The 27,997-nt window shown below is 49.2% G+C and overlaps 1 protein-coding gene across 7 annotated transcripts; it reads left to right on the forward strand.

The window, feature by feature from the left end:
- Nucleotides 1–10,019: 10,019 nt before the first annotated feature.
- Naxd (NAD(P)HX dehydratase) lies at nt 10,020–27,989 on the forward strand. Of its 7 annotated transcripts, none has more exons than XM_052751642.1 (10): nt 10,020–10,131; nt 16,647–16,797; nt 19,370–19,415; nt 20,600–20,688; nt 22,216–22,324; nt 24,534–24,584; nt 24,669–24,773; nt 25,450–25,570; nt 26,588–26,708; nt 27,589–27,989. In XM_052751642.1, exons 1-10 carry the CDS (start codon nt 10,092–10,094, stop codon nt 27,737–27,739), a joined length of 984 nt encoding a protein of 327 aa, XP_052607602.1. In that variant the 5' UTR covers nt 10,020–10,091; the 3' UTR covers nt 27,740–27,989. The 7 variants fall into 7 exon arrangements, with proteins under 7 accessions (XP_052607602.1, XP_052607607.1, XP_052607601.1 ...); XM_052751640.1 differs by having other exon boundaries at nt 10,092–10,254; XM_052751643.1 differs by lacking the exon at nt 10,020–10,131 and adding an exon at nt 10,279–10,282 and having other exon boundaries at nt 16,645–16,797.
- The last annotated feature ends 8 nt before the right edge of the window (nt 27,990–27,997 follow it).

Raw genomic sequence — 27,997 nt, forward strand, 5'->3', positions numbered from 1 at the left:
AGCCTGAGGAGGGCAACCCAGGCTCCGGTTCACAGACACTGCTCTGGTCCCTGGTGACTGGCCGTATTCCTGGAGTCAGTGTTTTACCCCCAGTGACATCCAGCCTTGGAGTTGGTTTGTTTTTTTGTCTTTAAAAGCACAATAAAAGGGATTTCTTCTTTTCCTGGGTGCTAGTGGCTTTTCCATCGCCATGAAATGCCATGACCAGGCAGCTTATAAAAGAAAGCCTTTAATCTGGGGCTTGGTGTAGCTGGGTGGGCTGTTTTCCCCCAAAAGAAGGAGACCAGGACCAACTCTTTATGAATCTGAAGTTTTTAACGAGCCACAAAGACCTGGCCAGGGCCACTCAATCCTGTGACTACAAGGTGTCCCCAAGCCTCATGAGCAGGGGGTTTATAAAGGTAGAAAACACAAATTTGGTGCATCCCGTTGACGTAGCTGCAATGGCTGCTGGCAGGCATGACAGAAGATGAACTTTTAATAAGAACGGGGCACAGCTGTGTCAGCACGATGTTTGATACCTGCATACCCTCGGGTCAGGCTGATCTTAGTTTGAGCCTGAGGGTGGTCAGGATTTAGTAAATGCGTTTTCTCACTCAGGCTCCGAGGGTTCCAGAGGGTTAGAGTCCATAGCCATGGTAGGGAGTTCGGCAGCAGGCATGACGCTGGAGTGGTAGCTGAGACCTTACATATCCCTACGCATGCGCAAGAAGCAGAGAGCACTACCTGAAATGACTTGAGTCTTTTCAAACACCTCTAACAAGTCCACAGCTCATAATAATTCCCAACAGTTCCAACTGGGCACCAAGTATACAAATATGAGCCTCTGGGGGTCGTTCTCATTCAAACCACCACACTACCTATGACTCATCACACAGAGCTACCAACTGGGGACCGAGTGTTCAAAGGCCTAAGACTTTGGGGTGTTGCTAGAGTTTTCCTGCCTGGCCCACAGTCAGGGCAAATCTCTCTCACCTGCCAGTCCCACAGCCTATCAGACCCGACCAAGTAAACACAGAGACTTGTATTGGTTTCAAACTGTATGGCCATGGCAGGCTTCTTGCTAACTGTTCTTTCAGCTTAAATTAATCCATTTCCATAAATCTATACCTTGCCACATGGCTCGTGGCTTACCGGTATCTTCACATTCTGTTTCTCATAGTGGCGGCTGGCAGTCTCTCTCTGACTCAGTCTTCCACTTGCCAGCTTTATTCTCCTCCTTGTCCCGCCTACACTTCCTGCCTAGCCAATGGCCAATCAGTGTTTTATTTATTGACTAATTAGCAACACATTTGCCATACAGAACATTCCACAGCACTTCCCCTTTTTTTCTTTTTTCAAAAAGGAAGGTTTTAACCTTAACAAAGTAAAATTACATATAATTTGGGAATTTGGGCGTAGCTTCTCTTACTACTTCCTGCTGGAGGGGGGCGCTGTATCTTATGGGGAAACAAAGAAAATTTTAGGATTATGAAATAGTCCATGAGGCTGTATCGTCTGAGCCAGTTGCCTTCAAATCGTTCTGGATGTTGGATCATCTGGGCCATGGTGTCATCGGAGACCTTTCAGGGGGTCTTGGCTGGTCAAACCTGATGTATCTTAATCTGGAACAAATCCATAGCCTTTGGCTTTCTGTGGGAACAAAAGCAGAGTCTCCTTTCCAAAGTAACATATCCTTATATCCAAATTTTGAAGTCAAGGCACCTTTAAAATACACATTTTGGCATAACTCAACAGCTTTTACAATCAAATATTTTTCTGCAGTTAAAAGTCCCAAAGACAACACAATGCAGATTCTCTGTGTAATATCCATTTTTACGTGGCTTATTTTTTATACTACCTTTACTGTCTCTTTAAAGACTTTATTTTTTAAAACTATGTTTCTATAACTCTATATATCATCTTTTTTGTCTCTTTCAAGCCTACGTATCTTTTACACACATTGTAAACTATTACATCTGAATCTGTCTTATTGTGAATCTATTGCTTTAAGCTGCAGCAGCTGTGGCTGCTGGCTCCGCCCACCTCAGCTTCCCAACATGGCGGTGGTTTACCGCCAGCTCTGGGAGCTATCGGGGGTCTATGCTTTTAGCCAAGCAGCGTGTAGCCCAGAAACCTCCCCTTTTGCTCTGCACCAGCAAAGGCTAAATCCACCATGCAGCTCAAAGTGCCACTTGCAAAGGCCTCATTCCCACCATAGGCAGGTCGAGGACGCACGCTAGGAACCCACCAGTAGCTCAAACCAGCAGCTGCCGCTCATTTGAGAGAGACAATTAGGAAGTTGTTTTTAGCTCCATTTTAGAATCTTTTCTCAGGTTTTTAGGTGGAAACTCTTGCCACCACGTTGGGCGCCATTTGTTGCTAGAGTTTTCCTGCCTGGCCCACAGTCAGGGCAAATCTCTCTCACCTGCCAGTCCCACAGCCTATCAGACCCGACCAAGTAAACACAGAGACTTGTATTGGTTTCAAACTGTATGGCCATGGCAGGCTTCTTGCTAACTGTTCTTTCAGCTTAAATTAATCCATTTCCATAAATCTATACCTTGCCACATGGCTCGTGGCTTACCGGTATCTTCACATTCTGTTTCTCATAGTGGCGGCTGGCAGTCTCTCTCTGACTCAGTCTTCCACTTGCCAGCTTTATTCTCCTCCTTGTCCCGCCTACACTTCCTGCCTAGCCAATGGCCAATCAGTGTTTTATTTATTGACTAATTAGCAACACATTTGCCATACAGAACATTCCACAGCATTGGGGGGTTTCAAACCACCACATCTAGTTGTTGGCTTTCTCTGACATGTTCAGATCATGTCTGCTGGACCTGGGATCTGAGAATCTGGAAGAATGTGGAAGTCTACAGTTTAATGCCACAGACCACCTTACCTCACTTTCAGTGTGCTTTTACACACAGACAAAAGGAAGGTTGTGTGACTTCAGAAAAACATGTAAAGAAACATCAGTGAGCACATGCTAAATATTAACAGAGCAGCCCTTTCCCAGAACTTTCTGAGGACAGACAATTTAAACTCAATTGCCTGGCACGCACTACAGATTGTATCTGGGTAAGCATTAGAACAAGGCGGAAGGCTGTATCCAGATCAGGGTACACCGACCAAATCGGGTTCCATAGCTGTGTTCCGACATCCAACAAGAATACACACGTCGTATGAATTGAAGGTAAATGTTTAACGCAGGAGGCAGGAAATCATGTCCGAGAACACTCCAGGGAATAAAACACACCTGAGGTGAAAGGCCCTCTGCTTTCCACCCTGGAGCCTCTCTCACGCTTCCCCAAGGCATTGTTCACCATGCATGATTCTTTTGACCATGTTCCAACAGCGGTAAAAAGAAGTATTTGTCAAAAATAAGCTGGAGAGATAGATGGTTCGGCGGTTAGGAGTGTATCCTGCTCTTTCAGAGGACCCGAGTTTGATCCCAGCACCCACATCAGGCAGCTCACAACTGCCCGTAACTCCAGCTCCAGGGGATCCAACACCTCTGGCCTCATCCAGCAAGTGCACTAACATCCACACATCCACACACAGAGAGGATTAAAACAAAAACAAACCTCATGTTTCCTGTTTAATTTTAAACTCTTATTTTATCTTGTAGTTTTGAGAAAGAGGCTATGTAGCCCAGGCTAGCCTTGTACTAACTCCTAATCCTTTTGCCTGTGTCTCCTAAGTGCTGGATTACAGGCATGTGAATTGGGATCCTAACTGGTCTTATCAAATAAAAACCCACAAGCAAATATTAGAGTGAAAGCTGAAAAAAATCAGAGAAGCAAAGGAGCAGCCACAATGATTTCTTACCTCTACAAATCCTCAGACTGAATGGGGGCATGAGACCCTGTCTCCACCTGCCTTATATTCCTGTCTCCACCTTCCAGTTGTGCTGGGATCAAAGGTGTGTGCCACCACTGCCTGGCTCTGTTTCTCTTTTAGACTGGTTCAATCTCATGTAGCGTAGGGTAGCCTTGAACTCCTGATCTTCCTGCTTCCTCCTCCCAAGTGCTGAGATTAAAGGTGTGCGCCACCACTGCCTGGTCTTTATGGTTAACTAGTGGTTAGCTTTGCCCTCTGATCTCCAGGCAAGCTTTATTTGTCAGAACGCAAAATATCACACAACAGGCATGTGCTACCATGACCTGCTCATTTTGACTTTAAAATCACTTTTATTAACATCAGAAATAAGACCAAGTGACGTACAGTCGTTACTGCTGACCACAGAACAGGGTGGCCTGGCCAGCCGAGTGAGAAAGGAAAGTCAAGGATCCTAAGGGCTGGGCTCACCACAATCACAGGACCAGGGGTAAGGACACGAACATACTTCCAGGGGAACACAAAGCCACTGTGACGGTCGCTTTGGGGTTCAATCAGAAGGAACAGTACTTAAATTCCACCACAATGTTAGGACAGCTAGCCAGGTGTGATGGGGACAGCGACTTGTCCTCTTCCTCCTGGATGGAGAACGTCAGAACTGATGGGCAATGACAGGACTGTCCTGTCTGAGCTCTACTGCGGGGGTGACCTGGGAAGAGACAGGAGCCAGGGTGTGTATAACCATTTATCACCTGTGATTAAAGCCTGGCTCCCACCCTGGCCTTGCTGTAGAGAAACGCGTTCCACTCTCTCTGCTTGGCAGAGTGTCATCTCTCCTCCGCTTTCTCCAGAGGCCACACAGACCTGTTTCTCATGGCTTGTCTAAACAGGAAATAGGAATTCCTCAGACATTTGGTGAGTGACACCGTGACCACGAACTTGTCCTTACGCAGGCTGTTTACTTTTGCAAAGAAAACCAGCTTGTTGGAACCGCAAGTTCTGTCGTCATCTGAGAAAGCCTCGAGTGCCCCACTTACAACACTTCACTGTGCCTGCAAACAGAGTCTAAGAGCCTCGACAGTGAGCTCACTGCATTCCAGGGAGGATGCCAGGTGTGTGTGTGTGTGGGGGGCATTTTTATCACAACACAAGGGAGCTGTGAGGGCACGAGGAAAGCCCTCATGCTTCATCTCCACTCAGTTTCCAGTTTGCCTTTGGTCATGGCTTATGAACCCCTGTTATGGGATATCACTCCTTCACGATGGGAAATACAAGTTAGATTTTATAACTCTGGACAAAAAGATGGGGGGGGGGATGAGAAATGTCTCAACAAATGTATTAATGGTTTTTGAAGATCAACTGAGGATCTCATTCATAAAGCAACACAATTTACCGGCCGTAAGAGCCCTTACAGAGGCCAAAGGACTTTACAGAAGGGAGTCCTGGATAAAGACACTGAAACGCTGCTGCTTTACAGGGGAAATTGTCAACACATTCAGCACCCCAGTCAGTGACAAAAATACCCCATGGCCTCCAAAGTCAGGTTCTGTCCTTGTCCTTGGGGCTGTCCAACCTATTCAGACTTTGCTGTATTGTCTTAGATAGGGTTTCCATTGCTGTCATTAAACACCATGCCCAAAAGCAACCTGGGGAAGAAAGGGTTTACTTCGCCTTGCAGCTTATAAGCCCACCATCCAGGGAAATCAAGGCAGGAACTCAGGGCAGGAACCTGGAGGCAGGAACTGATATGGAGGCCATGGAGGAATGCTGCTTACTGGCTTGCTCCAAGAAGGAAGAACCAGGACACAGTCATGTTGTGGAACAGTTAACTATGTCTTTACATTTGTTACATTTGTTTCTGCTGTGGAATATCACTTTAACTGTGTAAAGGTGTGTTGCATTTGTTTATGCTGCATTTGTTTAACTATGTAAAGATGTGTTACATTTGTTTATGCTACACTTGTTTAATTATGAAGGTGCGCTGCTGTTTCACCTTGCCTGCCTAGGGCACCTGATTGGTCTAATAAAAAGCTGAACAGCCAATAGCTAGGCAGAGGAGGGATAGGCGGGGCTGGTGGGCAGAAAGAATAAGTAGGAGGAGGAATCTAAGCTTGAGAGAGAATGAGGGAGATAAAGAGGGAGACACCTGGGGCAAGCTAGCCAGCCACCAGCCAGCAGACACAGAGTAGGGCATACGGAAAGAAAGATAAAAAGTCCCAAGGGAAAACGAAGATGAAGAAAAACAGGTTAACTTGAGTTAAAGGAAAAAAGCTAGCCAGAAATGAGCATAAGCTAAGGCCGGGCATTCATAACTAATAAGAAATCTCCATGTCATGATTTGGGAGCTGGTTGGTGGCCCAAAAGAAAAAGCCTGGCCCGGCAGTGGTGGCGCACACCTTTAATCCCAGCACTCGGGAGGCGGAGGCAGGCGGATCTCTGTGAGTTCGAGGCCAGCCTGGTCTACAGAGTGAGATCCAGGACAGGCGCCAAAACTGCACAGAGAAACCCTGTCTTGAAAAAAGAAAAAAGAAAGAAAGAGAGAAAGCAAACCAGCCTGGTACACACACAGTCAAAAACTGAACAAAGCAACTCCAAACTCCAAACATGCAAATAGCTCAGCGTTCCAATGTCAGGGGTTCACTCACAATATTCTGGGCTCCAAAGGGCTTGGATAGCCACACTCTGCTGTTTACAGCCAGCTCAGGCTGCTCCACTCCATCGGCTGGAGCTGTCTTTGGTGACTGTCGCATGGTACTGGTATTTCCAATATGCTGGGGTCTCTGGGGCACCCTCATCAATAGCCTATCCTGGGCTTTCTTCAGCCACACGGTGCCAAGCCTCAGCTTCGCTCTATGACCCTTTCAATCCCAAAGCTTCTATTGCAATGGAGGCTGCCCCTTCACCAATGGCCTCTCCTGGCCTCTCACAGTGCCGAGCCTCAGCTGCTCCTCATGACCCCTTAATGCCTTTGAAACCAATACTGCTTGGAAAACTCTACATCTTACCCAGTTTGGCTGCCAGCGTAAGGGATAGCCTTGGCAAGCTCAGGACCGCAGCCTCTTTTGTGCTGAAGCCTAGGAAAAGCTTTCAGAAGATTCTGCCTCAGTGATGCTGGTCTCTTCTTAGTAACAACTGATTGTTCAGGCCCCGCTGACCAGTATGAGTGAATTCCAGTAAAGCAGAAGTTTCACTTTAGTGGTTCTTAATTTGATGTCAATGGCTCCAACAATCTTTAAGGAACTCTCAAAACTTCCCTCTGAACCTCACAAGCCAGGCCTCCACGGTCTGTCTGCACTGCTCTCAGCATAATCTTCCAAGTCCCCACAATATCCCACCAAACTCTGAGCACTCGGCGGCCTTTCCAACCCAATGTTCAAAGGCTACCACAGTCCTCCGCAAAACACATGGTCAGGTCTGCCACAGCGATACCCTCCCCTCCAGCCTGGTACCAATTTCTGTCTTCCAGTTTCTATTGTTGTGACAAAACATCATGACCAAAGGAAACCTGAGGGGGAAAGGGTTTATTTAAGCTTACAGTTCAACATCACAGTTCCTTATAACAGAATACTATCCAGCAATAAAAGAAAAAAATCAAACTGTGGATGCAAGCAACAAAGATGAATATGCAGAGAATTATTGTGAGAGGAAAAACATGCCAATCCCAAAAGGTTACATTCTGTAGACAGAGTCTATCTGTATGACATTAATTGTAACATCTACACTACAGTGTCACTGTTGGCTGTCGGAACATGTCCATCCCACCAGAACCTCCTTTGTTAACTTTTGTAGACACACACACTTCCCCTCACCTCAAGCTCCCCTAAGCCCCTGGTAATGACCAGCAGCCACTGAGAATGGCTAGGCCACTATGCCCTATCCCCTATCCCAACCCAGAGTTTCTAACCCCATATTAATGTTTTTGTTTTGTTGTTTGTTGTTATTGTTGCTGAATGTGTGTGTGTGTGTGTGTGTGTGTGTGTGTGTGTGTGTGTGTGTGTGTGTGTTTTGAGACAGTTCTTACAACATAGCCTAGGCTGGCCTGGAACTTGTAACAATCCTCCTGCCTGTCTCCTGAGTGTAGAATTACAGTGATATATCACCACATTCAGCTAAAATATTTTTAATGAAGGTAAAGCTTCTCAGGTCTTCCACTTGAGACTGAAGCTGGCAAAAAGAGAGTTCACTTCCTTTTCTGGTGTTTGATATGTAATAGGGAAATACACAGACACACACACACACACACACACACACACACACACACGGTGTGTGTGATCACGAGATGAACTTCTTGATCTTGGATTCTGCTTTTATGGTTTGTTTGTAAAATACAGGAAAACAAATGCACCTGTAGGTTCTTGGCTTTTCTATAGGAGAAAATTACCGAGAATGCCTAACACAGGGAGCCGGAGGGCACTCAGTGGTCCAGAGCACTTGTTGCTCAATCATGAGGACCGGAGTTCAGGTCCCAGCCTCCACATCAGCACCCACAACTGTTTGTGACTCCAGCTCTAAGGGATGGATCTTTTAAAAGAAAGATTACTCTGCTGTTGTAGGGGACCAGGAAGGTTTTAGTGGGTGTTATGGGGTGAATGGAGTCCATTCCAAGATATTTTGAGATCATAGCCATATCCATATGAATCTAACCTTTTAAGGAATCGAGGATCCTTGTCAATAATCAAATTAAGGTGAGGTCATTAACAGGATTCTTTTTTTTCATGATAGAGTTTCTCTGTGTAACAGCACTGGCTGTCCTAGAACTCACTCTGTAGACCAGGCTGGCCTCAAACTCACAGAGATCCACCTGGCTCTGCCTTCCAAGTGCTGGGATTAAAGGTGTGTGCCACCACCGCCCAGCTCATGGGTTAATTTAAAATGTAAGCGCTAGCTAGTAACCAGCCTGAGCTATTGGCTGAGCATTTATAATGAATAATAAGTCTCTGGGTGGTTATTTGGGAAGCGGCTGGCAGAACAGAGCTGATTGTGGTCCTGATGAAAAGCCGCACCTACCACATTCCTCAGGAAGTTGTGAAGCCAGTGTCCTCTATCAAAAGGAGTCCTTTCCCTTACCTCTGGCAGAAAGAATAGATGGCTGCTACCTGTGGTGTCTCTCAGCATACGAACGCTCACGCTGGCCTCCAGGCTCCTTCAGAATCCGTACCTGTTATACATTTCAAAGTCCATGCCAGCAATCTAGCTCTTCTCACCTGCTCCTCTACCCTAAACTGCCCACAGCTCACAGACTTCCATCCCCACAGCTACTCATTCTCCTTATAACCCTGCTATTCTCGCTATGTTCTCTCTCGGCTCTGCTCCTGCTTCTCTCACTGTTTTCTCTGTTCTCCATTCCCTGTGATTCTCCCCTCCCTTGCAGACAGCCCTGGGCCATGTCCAGTCTGCTGGCCATGCCCAGTCTACTTTCTCTCTCTGCCCTGGATTCTTCCAGATGCCTCTAGCTGTTCTCTCTCTCATATCTACAATAAAACCCTCTGTTTAACCATACCACGAAGAAGTCAGGTCATCGGATTATACACTTAAGCCATCGGTTTGTGTCACGTTGTAGAAAACAACCCAGGCGGCTCTTGTCACCACCCAGGCTCATTCAGGGTCTGAAAGTGGAGGTATGAAAGGCAGGCAGCCACAAGAGGTATGGGTATGATGCTTTCTGGTTTGCAGGACTTAGCTATCTTTCACAAAGGCCGCGAGGAGCTGGGGCCAGAAGTTGGTTTGAGAGAGGCAAAGAAAGCACGGGCCTGTAGACCTAGCTGTGGGACTCACCGGGGACAAGGACATCATTACTTATTTGGGCACCACGGTGTCCAGCTGCAGGCAGGCTGCCAAGGAAGCTGACCTCTAACTCAATCGCGTCCCATAACGCCCACGGACAAACACTACCGACTAAAAAAAGAACCAGACCCCTAAACCATCTTCAGTGAGCAGCCTACTACGAGACTCAATCTGGGGCCAGTCCGGATTGGGTGTCTTGATTGTCAATCGTCTGAGCAGACCGCAGAGTTTGATTGGTGGAGGCTGACCCCGAGGGTGGGACGAGTCAGAAACACGCTTCCGGCGTCGCGCTGGGGCCGCCGGGAGTCCAGAAGGAGCACCCAATAGCCGTGGCTCAACGCTGCGGGGGCTCGCCGGGGAAACAGGGCCAAAGCCAATGGCAGTGGTTGGACGGACTCACGTGACCAGGAGCCCAGGAGAAGGACCAATGGCGGTGGCCCGGCGGCCGCGCGGGGGCCGCTGGGAACCCGGAAGTCCGCTGAGCCGCCATGGGTGTCCACTGTGTGGCAATCGGCGCCTGCGGGCGAGGTAAGATCGATACCGGCGTCCCGCCGATGGCCGTTCGCGCTTGTGGGGCTGCGGCGGCCGGGGCGGCCGTGGCGGCGCTGCTCTCGGCCGCGATCGCGCTCCACTGGCCGCCGCTCCACGCAGGTACCGGCCGGGGCCGCCCCTGCGGGCGGGTGGGCCCGAGTCAGGCGCCGCGGCCAGCGGGTGGCCCTGCGGGGCCGACTCTGCCGGGCGCGTGCGCGTCCCGCGCTGGGGAGCCGGTGCAGCCGGCCTGACTGAGGACGGGGCTGCCCTGCTCCCGTGAATTGTTGGGGGCCTGGGTGGGCTCGACCTAGCGCGGGAGACGCCAGCCGTTCCGTGAGCAGGGTCGTGGGCTGGCTTCACTGGCCGGTACCGGTGCCCTAGCTCAGAGCTTGCAAGTTCTTGGAGGAGGTGGGAGGAGTCAAGGTGTGGCTCACCCTCTTTCCTGTACCTTACGTTTGGGGGACTGTGTTCTGGGGGGCTTCTTTGAGAGATGGGCTGATTCAGGTGACTTGCGGGACTCGGTGCCCCAGTTAGACACTTTTCTTTTTAAGTTTCACTACGTAACCCTGGCTTTGTAGACCAGCCAGACACATCTAAGGCTGTCCCAGCAGTTGGAGTAGGAGGTAGGGCCCTTTTCAGATAGGACACACTGGAGGAAGAACTCCGTGGATTGAGCAAATGGGTCATTCGGCTCTCTTATCTCCTTCTATGACTTCGTTCCTTGTTTGTGGATAGTTACTTTTCTAATATTCCCTACACATCATCCCATTTCTTACATGACAAAGAGAGAGAGCTGTAGTCCACCTTTGTGTAGACAGACTATAAATAGAGGCTCTGAAGAAGTGACTGAGCTGGCATTCCCCAGGAGTGAGCGTTTGAAGTGGCGAAGTTTACTGTTTGCTGTAGGATTCATTAGAAAGGTTTGACCAAGGGCTCCACACTTGTTGATCATAGCCAAGAGTAAAATGTGGAGGAATCTGGGCTTTTTGTTTTTCAATTTAAGTAGTTGGGAATGCTCTGGAGAAGTGGTACCTCCAAGTTTGTAATGGCAGTCACACCCATAAAAAGACTTTTAAATACTCCTTTATTTAGAGACTTTTTTCCCTTGGTTTTTCTTGCCTTATGTTCAGACACTCTGATTTGTAACTTTTTTCTTTGTACTTATCTGAAGTTTCATTTCTACATTGACTTGCTAAACTGCCACAGAATGGGTAGAGCTCTGGGCTTTAGTTCTTCAAAGCCCTTTGTGCTTAGGGTGGGTCTCACTAAATGTAAGGATTGCTGCCTTATGGTCCAACTTAGAATTCACATTAACTTAAAGCACTTGGGGCATAAAAGTGGTGGTAGTTATTCTCAGCCATAGTCTCTTTAAAGCCAACAAAATGCGAACAGGTGCTACCTGTTTGTCCAGACTCTGGATTGTCTTGGTGACAAAGTTACTTATGTAAATAGCTTTTACGTTTTAAGTAGCCTCTTAATACTTCCGTGGATAAATCCACTAGGCGTGGCAGTAAGCTAACTAAAACTTGATCCAAGAGTGTAAAGTGTTGGGAAATCTAATTGACCTTCCTCCAGCCTTTTACCAACAGAGATCTCTGTCTTGATGTAAAGTGACTGACTCTTCAGTTTATTCAAGTTATCCTAATGTGCCCTATTGTGGAACAGATTAATAGTCATGGGGCAAAGACAGAAAACGTATCTTCAGTGACAGCAAAGCAGGAAAGCTTGTGCTGGTCTCAGATGTCTTCTTGTACTCTTAGCATTCCCTACTTTTTGGTATAGACTTCTAGTTTGCTGCCTGTTGCTGTGATAAACACCATGACCAAAAGCAACTTGTGGAGAAAAGGGTTTATTTCACCATTTCCAGGTTACAGTCATCTTTAAGGGAAGTCAGGAAGGAACTCAAGACAGGAGCTGAAGCAGAGTCTATGGAAGAACTCAGTTTACTGGCTCAGCTGACTTTCTTATACCACCCATTGTAAACAGACGGTTCTGGCCTGCCCACCAGTTCCCAAATAACCACTCAGAGGCTTAATTATAAATGCCTGGCCAGTAGCTCAGGCTTATTACTAACTAGCTCTTACGCTTAAATTAACCCATAATTCTTTTTTTTTAAAGGCTTCATAGTCTTTTTTTTTTTTTTTTTTTTTTTTTTTGGTTTTTCGAGACAGGGTTTCTCTGTGTAGCTTTGCGCCTTTCCTGGAACTCACTTGGTAGTCCAGGCTGGCCTCGAACTCACAGAGATCCGCCTGTCTCTGCCTCCCGAGTGCTGGGATTAAAGGCGTGCGCCACCACCGCCCGGCGGCTTCATAGTCTTTTATTAGTTATCCAGTGACTTCCTCCGAAGCTGTTAAGATCAGTATCATCTACATTTTATAGCTGGATTAGCAAAGATTCAGAGAGAATGCCCTGCTACCAGACTAGTCGAGATGTGTCCCTCTGACTCACTGTCTTGTAAGGATGAGTCCCCAAGATGATTTAGGTGACTCCTGGCTGGAGTACATAGCAGCTGGGATAATTCTTATCTATGTTTAGCCATGTGTCTTGGTACCTTTTCTCAGTATAACATTCTCATCTTGCTTCCTCTTTGTCTGGTTGGCAACTCCTGAATCCGCTCTCCCTCTTCCCAGCATTCTTAGTTTGGTTGCCCCACCTATATTTCCTTCCTGGCTACTGGCCAATCAGCATTTTATTAAACCAATTCTAGTGACAAGTCTTTATAGTGTACAAGAGGATTATTCCACAGCAACCTAGTACCACCTGCCTGGGGATGGCATTGCTTCCAGTGAGCTGGGCCTTCCTACATCCACAGCCATGGCCACAGGCTAATCTGATCTGAGACTCCCTCTTCCCAGGTGATTCTTGATTGTTTCAAATTGATAGAAAAATAAAAACTAACCATCACAAGAGGCCTGTGGATTTAGTGATACCATTTGGGAAGTTTGCTTAATGCAAGAATGTTAGGCCACACTCAAAAGTTAAAATAAGTAAAAAAGTCTCTAAAATAGCCCAGGATAATTTGGCCCTTGTCTTATAGCATTCTCTCCACGAGTCAGCTCACCAGACGGTATAGGAGCCTGCTGTGGTGGACACAGCTGTTTCAGAACACTGGCAGGAGTCAGGAGAGCAGGGCAGAGTGCTGGTTCCTAGTTGGGATTTATCTATCTGTCTATCTATCTATCTGTCTATCTATCTATCTATCTATCTATTCATTCATTCCAGAGCTGAGGACTGAACTCAGGGCTAGGCAAGTGCTCTACCACTGAGCTAAATCCCCAAACCCTTAATTTATTTTTATTTCATGTGCATTGGTGTATTGACTGCATATATCTGTGTGAGGTTGTTGGATCCCCTAGAACTGGAGTTACAGACAGTTGTGAACTACTGTGTGGGTGCTAGAAATTGAACCCGGGTCCTCTGGAAGAACAGTATGTTCTCTTAACCACTGAGCCATCTCTCCAGCCCCGTGGTTTGGATTTTACTTGGCATTCATACAGTTCTAGTTAAAAATGGAACATGCTGTACTTCATGACAGAGTTTTCTTTTCCCTACCAAATGATTTTAGAGAACATCTGAGAAAGATTTGATGCTTTGGGTTAATCAAGTAAATAATTTGGCTAAAGAACAAGTTATTTTGCCTTCAAGTGGCAGCGTTTTGGTAAATGGTGTAATATTCACATCTTGGTGAGCACTGAGTCACAAAGCACAGCCAGGAGATAAGAGATTGGAGCAGAGTCCATTACTTGTAGCAGGTAAAGGACACGGATTTACTCTCAGAGCAGTGCCCTCCCTGAATACATAGCGGGGAGATCGATCCTGTAGGAAAGGGCTTTAGCGGCTGGCACATCCTAGGTTACGGTGACTTTTCTGAGCATGCTCAGTTTTAGGTTATCGTTCAAGAGGGAATGATGCTAGACACATTCTGGGCTGCTTAGTTCAAGGTAGAGGGTCCTGTTGAGGGTGAAGATGACAGACGCAGACTCTTCTTGCCATGCTCAGTTTCAGTTATAAAGATGGTGGACATAAATGTTTCTAGGCATGCTCAGTGAGTCTTTACTTAGTTGTCTAAAAGTGTCCCTGGCCGCCTCTGCAAGTCTCTCCCAGTATTAACTGAAACAGAAGGAACAGCTCTAAAGGTACAATAATGGAGGTGTTTGCCCAGAGGTGCCAGCTTCACTTAGCAGCTGACCGAAACATCTTGCCACCTCTCCGAAGTCTGTTTCTCATCTGTAGGTAGATGGTAATTGCTGCTACTGAGCAGGATGGCCTTAGGCATTCAGCCTGGCACTTCTCACCCACAGTGATCAGATGATGGTACAATGTGCTTTAGCCTGAGCGTAAGGAGGGGTTGGGAGAGAGAGGTGGACAGGAATGGGATCGAGGTTTCAGAGGGGTGAGGGGAGGCTCAAGGGGAGGGCAGTGTTTCCTCAGATGCCACTACTCCTGGGACAAACATGGGCTGTCTTTTCTCTCTCTGCAGTGGACATTGAGTCCTGTGAGGTGACACAGTCATGCTGAATGTTGTCATTCAGGTGTATCCCAGGGCACCAGAGAGGGCCTGTGCTGTTGCTGTTGTGTGTGGTGAGGAGAGTCCAGGCTGGGAGTGCAGGATGAACCTGTGGGAAGGAGCAGTGGAGACAGGAGGTGGCTTGTGATCACAGGCTGCAGGGACCGGCTTCTTCTCAGGGCCTCAGGAGCCTTTCTCTGCCAGAGGTTCCCTGTAGGCTCGGGAGTTGGGGAAGGTGGTTGGGTGTGGAGATCAGTTCTGTCTTTACATTTGGGTATCTGTGCATGTACATGAGCGTCAGGGGGAGACTCCAGTCCATAGTGCTCACCACCTAAGCACGAAGACCTGGATCCTGTCAGAACCCTAGGACCCTGGCCAGCCAGTCCGTAGTCAGAGAGCCTGGCTCCAAAGGGAGTGAAGTGCTTGCTGCTCAGGCATGGGGACTCTGGTGCTGGGGAGTCAGATAAGAGGATCCTGGGACCTGCTGTTCAGCCCGTCTAGCCAAATTCAACAGCTCCAGGCTCAGTGAAAGACCCTGGCTCAGAAAGTGAGGTGGAGAGAGTGACAGAGGAGAACATCCAACATTGACCTCTGGTCTACACACACACACACACACACACACACACACACACACACACTTGCACACTTACTCCTTCCCCGCCCACACACAAAGGAAAAAAAAAAAACCAAGGTGGACAGCTCCTGAAGAACAGTACCAAGGTTGACCTTTGGCCCTCATGTGCGTGTGTGTGCATGCACACCCCCCACCCCAGCCACACCCCATGGGAAATAATGGAATATTTTATTGAGTAAAAAAGGGTCAGGCAGGAAGAGTCTGAGGTGACTTTCCCCCAAGGAACTGCAGGAGCTTTGTCCTGAGTGGATCTTGTCGGCCTTTGATTTAGGAAAACAGTGTTTCCAGGGATCCTTAAATTCTATAGAATCTGTAGGTAGTGCATAGAATCACGTTTTATGACCCTAGAGACTGTGTGCATTGGGTTCTGTGGCATATACCAACATTTCCTTACAGCTGATCTGGTGTAGTTATTAAGACAAAATACGCATCTCCAGGACGCTTTTCAGGAAGGGCCAATTACAGGGAGGCAATCCGACACAACGAGGTGCGGTGTTGTGCGGGTGTGGGTACACACGGGTCCGTGGAAGAAGACACAGCACTGTGAGGATGTCTTCGCCTTTCCAGATGCAGGAGGACTCGGCCCTTTCCTGGACTGAGACCCCTTCCCTTAGCCAAGGGCATTTTTATTGTTCTCCAGATTTACACTTGAGCAAGTTGATTTCCATATCCTCAAAACAACCAAAAAAAAGAGACAGTGCCAAATGCAAACACTCAGTGAAGGACTATCACAGTGTGCTGGAGTCTTCCAAAACAAGTTTTGCATAGGCATTGTACCCTTGGGAAACTCTGACTAGAGTCACCTGGAGGGCGACAAGAGAAGCAAAGGTAACCGAGACACAAAGGGTGGATTTGGGCTAGGTGCTGCGCTCTGGAGCCAGGCCAGGTGTAGCCGGGGGAGTTCTATCAGTGCGGTTGCTCCACAGTGCCACCTTGAGCCTGAGCTGAGATGTGCAGTGTTTAGAGCCTTCCTAGGTCATTTAATTAGTATCCACTGAGTGTGGAAATGCAGTTGGGAACAATAGGGTCGATCTGTCAGACTTGGCTGTGGGGCAGGGTTGCAGATGGGAGCTTGCTTTCCAGGTGTGAAGAGAGAGAGCCCTCACAAGCTTTAAAGGTTAGAGTTGAAATGTGGCGGTCTATAGCTTGATAAACTTCTGGAAGAAGTGTCCCCACAGTGTCTGGGTTCGTTACAGAGGGCCCCGGCACAGTGTGCTGCTGTCAGGCTGTCTTTTCTGACCATCGCTCCCCCCAGAAGAGAACTAAGAGCGAAGCCTCCAGATGAAGTGGGTTCATGGGGCAGCTCTGGGAAGCGCATTGGATGGTGGGATACTCTCAAGTCTCTAAGGACTTCATCTTTCTGTTTTGCAGTTTTACAAAGAGCGTTCTCCCTCCACCCAGCACACTCGACAAAGGACATGGAGAATTTTTTCCAGTTGGTGAGAAACATTGTGCCTGCTCTGACCTCGAAGAAGCACAAGGGGCAGGACGGAAGAATAGGCATAATCGGGGGCTGTCAAGAGTGAGTGCTGGAGAAAGGCCGTCCCCCTGCCTGTCTGTCTGCCTCCCTCCGCCATCCATCTGTGCACCTACCTTTCTTTCCCCCATCGGTCCATCTGTCCATCCATGTGCGGTGATCATTTGCAATGCAGTCTGATAGAGTGTAAAGTACTTCTCTCTGATCACCTTCCTGACTAAATAAGAAAGGGTCTGAGCAGCCCAGCCGACGGGCCCGCTGCTGAGCGTTAGTGTGGCCATGCTTTGGGTCTCTCACCCTAGTGTGTGTCCATGTGCTGTGGAGTGCTGTGAGCTCCCGTGGGCCTGTGCGGCCTTTGTACAGGTTTTTGCACGTGTTGGTTTCCATACTGCACACTGTGCTGTCTTCACAGCAAGAAGGAGTTCCCAGCAGGCCTTAGCCTGCTGGGCAGTTTGAAAGTGTGTCTAAAGTGCATGACTTTGTGTAGGTCCTCGTTTTGTTGAGACTCATTTTATCTTCTCTCTTTACGGCTGTGTGCAGTGTGTCAGGATCTGTAATCTGTCCCTGTGTGTGAGTCCTTCTGCCTGGCCCCAGCTCTTCCCTTGCTCCTGTTTGAGAGTCTGCCCACACTTACGTCACTCCTCTGTGCACAGATAGCTGCACTATTCTTGAGACAGTTTCCCACCAGGCTAGCCTCAAACTCACAATCCTCCTGTCTCCTCCTCCCAATGCTGGGATTACAGGTGTGATCCCACTGAGCCTCGCTGTTTATCCCCCTGGGTTTCCAGCCTTCGTTCCCATCTGTCTCAGGTTGGCTGGTGATTGATTTGAAATGGCTTCCTACTTGGACATTCAACCTGTGGTCACCTTGTCCACGTACCACTGCGCTTCACAGTCTGCAAAGCAGCGGGTGAGAGCTTTGGGGCAGGGCTGCCGAGTGCTTCCAGCCGCCAGCTCTGCTTCCCTCTGAATTTTCACTCATAACTGGATTCAGAATTTCCAGCTGGCTAGACGGTGGTGTCGGTGGTGGTGTACGCCTTTAATCCCAGCACCTGGCAGGCAGAGGCAGGCGGATCTCTGTGAGTTCGAGACCAGCCTGGTCTACAGAGCGAGATCCAGGACAGCCAGGACTGTTAAACAGAGAAAGCCTCTCTTGAAAAACAAAACAGAACAAAAATTCCCGCTGAAGTCTTAGCTGGTAGATTTCGATGTGTATATAGATGGTGGGCTGTGTTGGGTTCATCCTCCTGCCTCCCTGCGGTTCATCAGGAGGTAGGAGTGCTTTGGCAGCAGGTGAGCCCCGCGTGCCCTGGTGTGCGTGGTGGAGACCGGCTGCCTGTAGGCTTCTTAGCAGCAGTGATAGCGCCGGCTGTGGTCATCGGGAGGAGACCCATGCCTTCTGGGGACCCAGTTGGTTTGCATTGTAAGTACTGTCATCTGACACTGCTCATCCAAATCATCTGCTCTAGAAACCGCCATTTCTCTGGGGTAGGTCTGGATGGATGACTTCTGGTTTGGAATGTTCCATTAGTCTGGCTTAAGACTCCCCTCAGGTGTTGGCTTCTGTTTCCATCTCCACTGTCCTCTCCCTGGTGGCTTCCATGTGCTGTGTGGAGGACTGTGAGCTCCTGTGGGCCTGAGCGGCCTTTGTCCACTCTGCAGTGCCCTGTTATGAAGAACCCTGCCTGTGGGAAAGTGAGAATATGTGTGGTCCCTGTGTGGTCCTTTCTCTGGTGATTTGGACACACTTTGCGGAAGAGCAGGTCATGTGGAGAAGGGCCCGGGGTCCTGTGTGCTCAGCGTTTGTCCCTGGTTTGTTTCGCAGGGGTGGGCACAGACGTCAGCACATACCAGTGGCCATGAGCACAGTCACTCTGCATGTGAACACCTTGCCAAGCATGCCACTGTGCTTAGAGATTGCCGGGGGCCGTGAGAGCGTGGACAGGAAGCTGGGAACCACACAGCAGGGTGCAGTGGCTAGTGTGGCTCGAATGGCCCTGTGTGGCTTCTGTGGCTTCTGCTGGTGTCACTCATAGAAGACAGGGGTCTACTCTGAGGACCTGGTCTCTGCTGACTGTCTTGAGTTGGTGGTCACCCCCACCTCGTCCCCGGCAGAAGCCTGCAGCTCTCTCTCTAGCTCTTCTTGTACATGGTAGACTCTCACAAGCCAGTGTTGAGAAACGATCCCAGGTTTCACGTGAGGCTTTTCTAGTTCCAACTCGTGTGTGAACGTTTACGGAGCATCTCCTACCTGTTGAGTTTGTGTTTGGGGCCTGGAGTCTGTATCACTTGTTGATAATTCACATCTATCCACATATTTTTCTTCTTTTTTTTTTTTTTAAAGATTTATTTATTATGCATACAGTATTCTGCCTGCATGTGTCCCTACATGCCAGAAGAGGGCACCAGATCTCATTACAGATGGTTGTGAGCCACCATGTGGTTGCTGGGAATTGAACTCAGGTCCTCTGGAAGAGCAGTCAGTGCTCTTAACTGCTGAGCCATCTCCCCAGCCCCCCCCCCACACATATGATTCGTATCTGTTTGCATTGGTACCTGTTACTGGCAGACACGTGTTTGCTTCACTGACGACTTGACTCCAATGTTTCCATTTTAGGTACACAGGAGCACCATATTTTGCAGGAATCACAGCTCTGAAAGTGGTAGGTTTACCTCAGAGTCTTTTATTGGGGTTTCTCTGAATAAAAGTTGGGTTATTTAGGGACCTGGGCAGATGGCTGCACAGCTTAGAACACTTGAAGTACACTCAGTAGGGCCTGAGTTCATATTCCCAGCACCCACTAAAAGCCTGGTGTGGCCATCCATGCCTGTAACCTCAGCATTGTTTTGTTTTGTTTTTTTGTTTGTTTGTTTTTGTTTTTTTTGAGGGTGTTTTTTGTTGTTGTTCTTGTTTTTTTTGAAGGTTTATAAAGTGACTTTTTTTTAAAATTACATTTGTGGTATTCATTGATTACATTCGCAGTATTCATTCAATATTAATATTTATGATATTCATTAATTACATTAATTGTATTGATTTATTACATTTGTGGGGGGTTTTCCATCACACAAAACAGAGATTCTGTACTTAGTAAATCACTGCTCTATATTCCTTTCTTCTCTATCTTGAGATAACGTCTAATCTTTCTGTCTCCATAGACAGAATTTGTATATTTGTATATATTTCATGTAATACAATTCTATAGTATTTGTCCCCTTTTTTTGGAATGTAAAAACATTTTATGGACAACTTCAGGAGTAGTACACAGACAGCCTGAACATAAAAACATAACCTCAGCATTGTTGAGGGCAGAGACAGGAGGATTCCCTGAGGTCTACTGACCACCAGCCTAACTTCAGGTTCAATGAGAGACCCTGTCTCAGGGGAGTTTACCTTCTAGAGCAGAACGTGACAGCTTTGGGCACTCTATGCCCGCTCAGAGCTGAGGGTTGACTTGCAATTTACTTCACCAAGAGGATCCTGGGAGGCCTCTGTAGGTTGTGATGTCAGCAGCTGGTGTCTCTAATCCAGCTAAGCAGTTGGTATAAAGGGTTGAGTAGGCTGAACCGGACCAGGCGGAGTTGGTGCAGTGGTTCTGTGCCTGTGCGGCGTCCCCCCCCCCCCCCCCCAGCCTGGAGGGGAGAGAAGTCTGCTGTATCCCCTAGCATCTTCTTCCTCAAAGCCACTGGCGTCTGCTTTCATCAGTGTTTGGGCTTGGGGGCATAAACACTCAGTAACAGAGGTGGTCAGACATCATATGCATGGTGTGAGAGCTGGAGCGGAGAGCTACTTGTGGTCCTGTTGAACGTGGCCTTCTCTAAGCACACCTCTCATTTCACTTCCCAGGGTGCAGATCTGACTCACGTGTTCTGTGCCAAGGAGGCTGCGCCTGTGATCAAGTCCTACAGCCCAGAGCTGATCGTCCACCCAGTCCTGTGAGTGCACTGTGGGTGTCTGCCTGCAGCTGTGCTCTGGGTGCTACATAGAGTAAGAAAAGTATAATGAAGCCAGGCCTTGTGGCACTCACCTTTCACTCCAGCAAGGGCTCCGGCCAGACGCTTTCAAATCAGAGGCCAGGTTGAACTAACAGCCCTATCAAATAAAACTTTTAAAAGGTTTAGGATATAGCTCATGAAGTGGAGGTTTGATCTCCAGCACCATAAAAAAAGAAAATCATAGCAAGTCCATCATCCTGCCTCAGCTAAGACAGTGAGAGGACTAGAGGAGAGACCTGGGACACGGGAGCCACAGATGCTGTGCTATGGAGTGTCCCGGGTTGCCTGAGGCACATGCTCACAATGCTTGAGCATCCCAGGGGCCCTTCAGAGCTTCAGTGGTGACACGGCCTACATATCGCCCTGGGTGGTGCCACCAAGCACTGAAACTCAGCTGAAGGTTGGGACAGGATGGTTCTTTTGTCCCACTTTATCCACAGTGAACCATCCAGCTGGACCATCGGGACAGGATGGTTCTTTTGTCCCACTGTATGCACAGTAAACCATCCAGCTGGACCATCGGGACAGGATGGTTCCTTTGTCCCACTGTATCCACAGTGAACCATCCAGCTGGACCATCAGGACAGGATGGTTCCTTTGTCCCACTGTATCCACAGTGAACCATCCAGCTGGACCATCGGGACAGGATGGTTCTTTTGTCCCACTGTATCCACAGTAAACCATCCAGCTGGACCATCGGGACAGGATGGTTCCTTTGTCCCACTGTATCCACAGTGAACATCAAGTGGGGCTGAAGAGGTGGCCGAGCAGGACAGCACTAGCCGCCCTTGCAGAGGTCCCCATGGCAGCTCCCAACCATCCACAGTGCTAGCGTGAAGGGATCTGATCCCTCTTCTGACCTCTGCAGGTACTAGGAACACATGTGATGCACAGGCAGACATGCAGGCAGAAGCAGCCTTTAAAAGCTAAAACAAGCCGGGCATGGTGGAGCACGCCTTTAATCCCATCACTCGGGAGGCAGAGGCAGGCTGATCTCTGAGTTCAAGGACAGCCTGGGTCTACAAAGCAAGTTCCAGGAGAGCAGGGATACACAGAGATTGAAAAATAAACAAGCTAAAACAAAAAATAAACTAGTCCATGGAGAAGACTGAGGAGATAAAAAGGTCAAATGCAGGGTGGGGTCCAGACTACATCCTAGACCAGGACAGGATGGGGTTATGATCAACTGCTCAGAGCTGACAGTCTGCACTTGAATTACTGGTGATATTCTGGAATGTGCATATGTAGGATGCTCACATGAGTAGTGGCTAGGGAAAGGGGTCTGTGGGAACTTCCACAGTAGTGTACAAGTTCACTGCAAACCTCAATTATTTTCAGAATAAAATGGTTTGGAGCTGAGACATATGTTCAGGATCCTGGGTTCAGTCCCCATACCACACACTTTAAATGGTTTAAAGTAAGTAACTGGAAGCCTTGAGAAAACCACTCTGCCTTTCCCCCTTTTAGTGACAGTTCCGGTGCTGTTGAGGAGGTGGAGAAATGGCTCCCCAGGCTGCATGCCCTTGTTGTGGGACCTGGCCTAGGTAGGGACAACTTTCTTCTCAACAATGTCAGGGTAAGTAGTGTCACTGTTAAGTGCTCTACCTCTCATATGCAGTATTGGGGCGAAAGTATTTCTTTCGATCTTCGGGCTCAGCTGCACATCGTTGTTGGTCTTCGGGCCTCAGATTGGCAGTGGATGGAACTGTGTTGTGGGGCAGAGGGGAACCGAGGCCACCAGCATCAGTGAGGGGCTATTTCTTTGTAAGTGAGGTCTCTGCCTCCCAGTGCTGGGATTAAAGGCGTGTGCTACTACGCCTGTGAGTGATATTTTAAATGTTCATACACACCTTCACAGGGCTCTGCTCCTGGGTGCTGGAACTCACCCTTCTGAAAGAACCATGGCCCTTTCCAGTGTTTAAGCAATAGCTTTGGGCTGCTACTCTGCTTTGTTAGGGAAAACTAAAAGAGAACTTGGTGTCACTTTGCCAAATAGCATGAAAATCAGAAATGAACCTAAGATCTGAATGGCAGACCCCTGTGGGTTAACAGTAAAGCAGAGCACAGCAATCAGGCCGGAGTGTTGTTGAGAGGAACGGGCTTCTCTGAGGCTCATGTGCCCTGCCCTTGCTTAGGGGGCTTTTGTGTCCACACTCGGAACTCGTAGGCCAGTGCCAGACAAAATGTGTGTTTCCTCCGCTGGCACATGCCTCGGTGTGCTGACATTGTATGTCAACTTGATAGAAGCTAGAGTCATCAGAGAGGAGGGAGTCTGAATTGAGAAAAATGCCTCCATGAGACCAGCTGTAGGGCATTTTCTTAATTAGTGATTGATGGGGGAGGGCCCAGCCCGTTGAGGGTGGTGCCATCCCTGGGCTGGTGGTCCTGAGTTCTGTAAGAGCAGGCTGAGCAAGCCATCATGAGCAAGGCAGTTCTCCATATCTGCATCAGCTCCTGACTCCTTCAGTGATGGGCTATGATGTGGAAGTGCGAGCCAAATAAACCCTTTCCTCCCCAGTTTCTTTATTCACTGTGTTTCCTACAGCACAGTCACCCTGACTAGGACACCCAGGAAACACGCACTGAGAGGGTCAGGGTCTGGTTACAGTCACTCTGTCTCCTCGTGTTTTCCACTACTTGTCCATCACTTTTTCCTTTCAATCTTAAAAATGCATCTGTGTGCACATGCTGCATGTGTGGGTGTGCACGTGTCGCAGCGGCCCCACACCTGTACTTTTTAAATGGGAAGAAGCCCTTGAAGCTTTCAGCATGGGATTGAGGGTTAGTCCTGTCAGGGGAAAACGCTTCACTATTATATGATCACTTGCTAAATAAAAGCATAAAATAAAATGGTAAGAAAAGTGGATAACTGTTGATTTGGAGAATCCCCAAAAATTGAGACTTGAAATACTGAAGTATAACATGAGCTAGGTATTTGGCAGTGGCAGATGGGTCTTCATGGGCTAGCCTAGGAACCACATGCTGGGCCTGCCCCTGCTGTTTCATACTGGCTGTACTGTTTGCTTGCTTGGGACCACATAAGCACTGCCAGCTCCCTTCCTCCTCTAGAGTAGATGCACTTGTTCTGTGGGAGGTCCCCGCAGGCTTACAGCAGGCGGGGAAACGACCAGGGTGAGGAAGAATGGAACTTGGATTGGCCCGATTTTGGTAACCGGTGCTGGGCCAGGACTTCTGGAGTCTGGCCCAGATCGTTTACTTTAGCCATATTTAAGCACAGCACAACTTTGAAAGAAGCATTCAGATAACAATTACTGCAGTCCCAAGTACACAACAATTTAAGACATGTTTACACTGAGATTCTTTACAAAGTCCTTCTGGCTTTTTTCACAAAAATGGGTGCTGTTGACTCAGACAGTGCCCAAGATTTAGGGTCTGGGGAGCTTGACTGAGGTAAACAGAATGCCTGTAGGTTTCAGGATTGGCCTGTTCCTAAGATAACATAGAGTCACTCAGGCTGTTGTAAAGTACAAGTGACGTCACTCAGGAGGATGGGTTTATGGCCCAGAATCAATGCTCAAGATTTAAGGGGAGGGGTCTAGGATAAGTAAACTAATTCTGGGAGACATGGCCAGAGCCTGTCTCAGACAGCAAAGATCACCAGGCTGTGAAACTGCATCCGTTGCTGACATTCCAGGGGAGCACCTGAACCCCTCATTCCATTGAAGAGGTGAGCGGTGTCTAGCTTGCCGGCCTCTCCAGGACTTAGCCATGCGTACAAGGCCTTTTGCTGTCTATATCGTTCAGCTTGTCTGCTTTTCTGGCAGGGCATTTTGGAAGCATCCAAGGCCAGGGACATCCCTGTTGTCATCGACGCGGTGAGTGTGGCCTCTCATCTCCCCACACAGTCAGCACAGGGTCTCTGAGGCCCACCGGTGAAGGTGCATCCTTGTTCTGCACAGGATGGCCTGTGGCTGGTAGCTCAACAGCCAGCCCTCATCCGCGGTTACCAGAAGGCCGTCCTCACCCCCAACCGTGTGGAGTTCAGCAGGCTCTGGGAAGCTGTGGTGAGTTCTTAGGCTTTGGAGAAGAAGAGACCTGACCTGGGGTGAAGTGGGCTCCAGGTTGTGCCCATCTCAAGGCGTGGACCTGTCTCTGCAGGGAGACTGACGTGCAGATCCCCAGTAGATGTTTGCCCTGGGCTCTGCCACGCATGCTTTTCATGCCTCCTATAGTTCCCATAGGAATTTATCGGATGTATGATGGTGTGATGGGCTTGAGCCAGGAACCGCCTGCTGTGCTCACAGGCCAAAGTCACTCCCTGTCCTGAAGGGCTAATTTGTAAAGCTACAGCCTCTGCTCCATGGAGTATGGGGACAGAGTGAAATAAAATGAAACCATGAATCCTGATAATGCATGTCCCAAAAGCCTGTGCTCTGTGGGGGAGGGATGTGCATATCACCTCATCCAGATTTGTGTTGTTTCTACAAACCTGGACTAGCCAGGTCGAGGAGGACAAGTCTAGATTAAGCGTTGGTGTCAGCATCCCTTGGAGGGCTTGGTACCATTGAAGTCCTGGCCACTTCCTACCCTCTACCCCTCAGCCCTTAACCAGTGCCCTTGATTTCTTTGGCCATGAGCATCTGAGACTTGCGACAGACAGGATGGGTACTCACCTTGCCCCCGGTGAACCCTCTGTGTGTCCAGGAGGACTTGATTTTCTCTGCTTGTCCTGGTTTGTAGTTCAGCAGTCCGATGGACACCACAAACCAGAGTGACTCCGTTCTGAAGCTCAGCCAGGCCCTGGGGAACATCACAGTGGTCCAGAAAGGAGAACAAGACCTGATCTCCAATGGTCAGCAGGGTGAGTGCGGATTTGCCATGCTGCTCAGAGGCCACGCTGGCATGAGCCTGGAAGCCTCACTGATTCATACCTGTGGACAGACATTTAACCTGCTGGCCACAGCCTCTGTAAAGTCCTCCTGTGTTTGCTCTGGGGTTTGCACGGGGCTGTGGCGACACAAGGCATGGTGTAGACCTCACTGCAGGCTCAGCAAGAGTCCCAGACCTCGCCCTCTGGCGCGCGCACACACGCGCACGCACACACACACACACACACACACACTTTCAGGAGCAGTCTGAGACAGAGACCCTGCATAGTCCTAGGCCACCATCCCTAGCCTGTCACTTCCCTTTCACCGAGGCACCCACACGTAGTAATAGTCATTTGAGTCTTTTGTTGGATTGTGTCTTGTTATAACTGGGAAGTGGAGGAAACCTCAGCACTGACATTAGTTGGAAATGTCAGTTGCCTCCCCCGGGAGCCTAAGGGCTGCTCCGCCAAGAACAGAGTGGAGGCAGGGAGAGTGCGTGGTGTCCTGGTAAGCTTGCCACTCTGCACTCTTAGAGATGGCCAGGCCACCCGATTGTTGAGTACAAGCAGCTGTAAGCAGCTGTTAGTGAGATCTGGAGTCGTTGATAGGAACCTCAAGTCAGAGTCCTTAGAATAAAGGGACACTTGGTCCCGCATGTGAACCAACTCATACCTACAGCCAGGACAGGAAATGCACGGAGTGTTCTCAGGGTAGCCGGACCTTAGCCATGAGGCGCTCCTGAGGCCAGCACATGCAGATGCAGCCCCAGGTTGAAAACATTTCCCCAGGAAAACAGTTTTCATGTGCACAGGCATATAATGGGTAATGGCAGCATCCATGTGGGTACCCACCCAGGGATGCTGCTGGTGGGGCTTTGGAGGCGGGGCTCAGGATGTGCCCTGCGTCGACCTGCTCTCCTCAGGGGCTCGTCCTCTGGTCTGTGAGGACAAGGGGAGGGGCAGCTCCTGGCGTTGGGACTGATGCCTGCTCGTGTTTGTTCTGTGCAGTGCTTGTGTGCAGCCAGGAAGGCAGCGGCCGCAGGTGTGGTGGGCAAGGAGACCTCCTGTCGGGCTCCCTGGGTGTCTTGGTGCACTGGGCCCTCCTGGCTGGACCAGAGAAGACAAATGGGTATGGCACACCTTTGTCACCCCACTCTGATCCTGTTAATCTCGTCAGCTCTCCGGCAGCTCGTGTCACAGTCCTTTGTGTCCCAGATGAACTGTCAGTGCCCCACGGGAGACATCTGGGACCAAGGTTCACCTGTCCACAGGAGCTTCTACACATATGCTGGACCCAAACCTACCCAGAGGGTGGGGCCCTGGCACTGGGGAGAATCCGAGCAGCCATGGTTGGTTAAGGACACCCTGTGGAGAGTTCAGCAGTGCCTGCTATAAACTGGAAGTAGAGAGCAGACAGGCTGGAGGGGTGGCCCTCTGGACACTGGTCCTCATAGGTGTGTGATCTCTAAGGCAGCAGGATGCTAAGCTTACAGATTGCCCACACGTGACCTGTGCTGTGGACCATTGTGGCCACACATGCTAGGTATGCGGTGCCCAGTTTCTGGAGCCCCACTTGACACCACTGGTGCAAACGGTGTTGCAGGTGGACTTAACTTTGCTCGGTTCTGCAGGGTAATGGTGCAAAGGGTGGTTCTGGTTCGTCCTGTGGCCCAAGATGGGGTGTGCAGTGGAGTAGCAGGTCTGCATGCAGACCTCAGGCATCTGCCACATTCTAAGAAGACCAGTGAGCACCGTTACAGCCGCACCACCACAAGCGCCTCTCTTTTACACCAGGAAAAACTGCTTCCCTGTCGGGTTCCGACCCATCTCTAGGGATGGGAGCCAGGGCCTCCTGGTGCTTCCTAGGCCAGGGTCAGCTGCAGTAAAGCTGCCCTCTCAGGGCCCGGCTGGCCTGAGCCTGCTGTTTGGGAGTTGAAGGTAGTGAGGTGAAGAGTCAGAGCTCTCAGCAGGCCCTACAGCGAGGCCTTTGATTCTGCTCTTGTCTACAGCTCCAGCCCACTGCTGGTGGCTGCCTGGGGTGCTTGCACGCTCACAAGGGAGTGTAATCATCAGGCCTTCCAGAAGTACGGCCGCTCCACCACCACTACCGACATGATCGCCGAGGTAGGAACGACCTTCAGCAAGCTCTTCACGACCTGAGCCAGTGCAGACTGAGGGGTGCCACAGACTGTCCTCCATGTACGGGCCGTGGGCTCAGCTGCACACAGCTAAACTAGCTGACAGAGGATTCAGGACATAGCTGTCGTCTATCCTAAAATAGAGTTGATATGTTCTGACACTAATCTGGTCTTGTGCGGTTTTCTTGGCTTCTCAGCAGTAGCTGAGGAGAAAATCAGAATAAAAATCCTCCCAGCAGCCCGAATGGATCAGGGCCTGCTCTAAGACAGGACATCTGGA

Source organism: Peromyscus californicus, unplaced genomic scaffold, assembly GCF_007827085.1.
Source record: "Peromyscus californicus insignis strain IS unplaced genomic scaffold, ASM782708v3 Scaffold_23__1_contigs__length_62951481, whole genome shotgun sequence".
Lineage (NCBI taxonomy): Eukaryota > Metazoa > Chordata > Mammalia > Rodentia > Cricetidae > Peromyscus > Peromyscus californicus.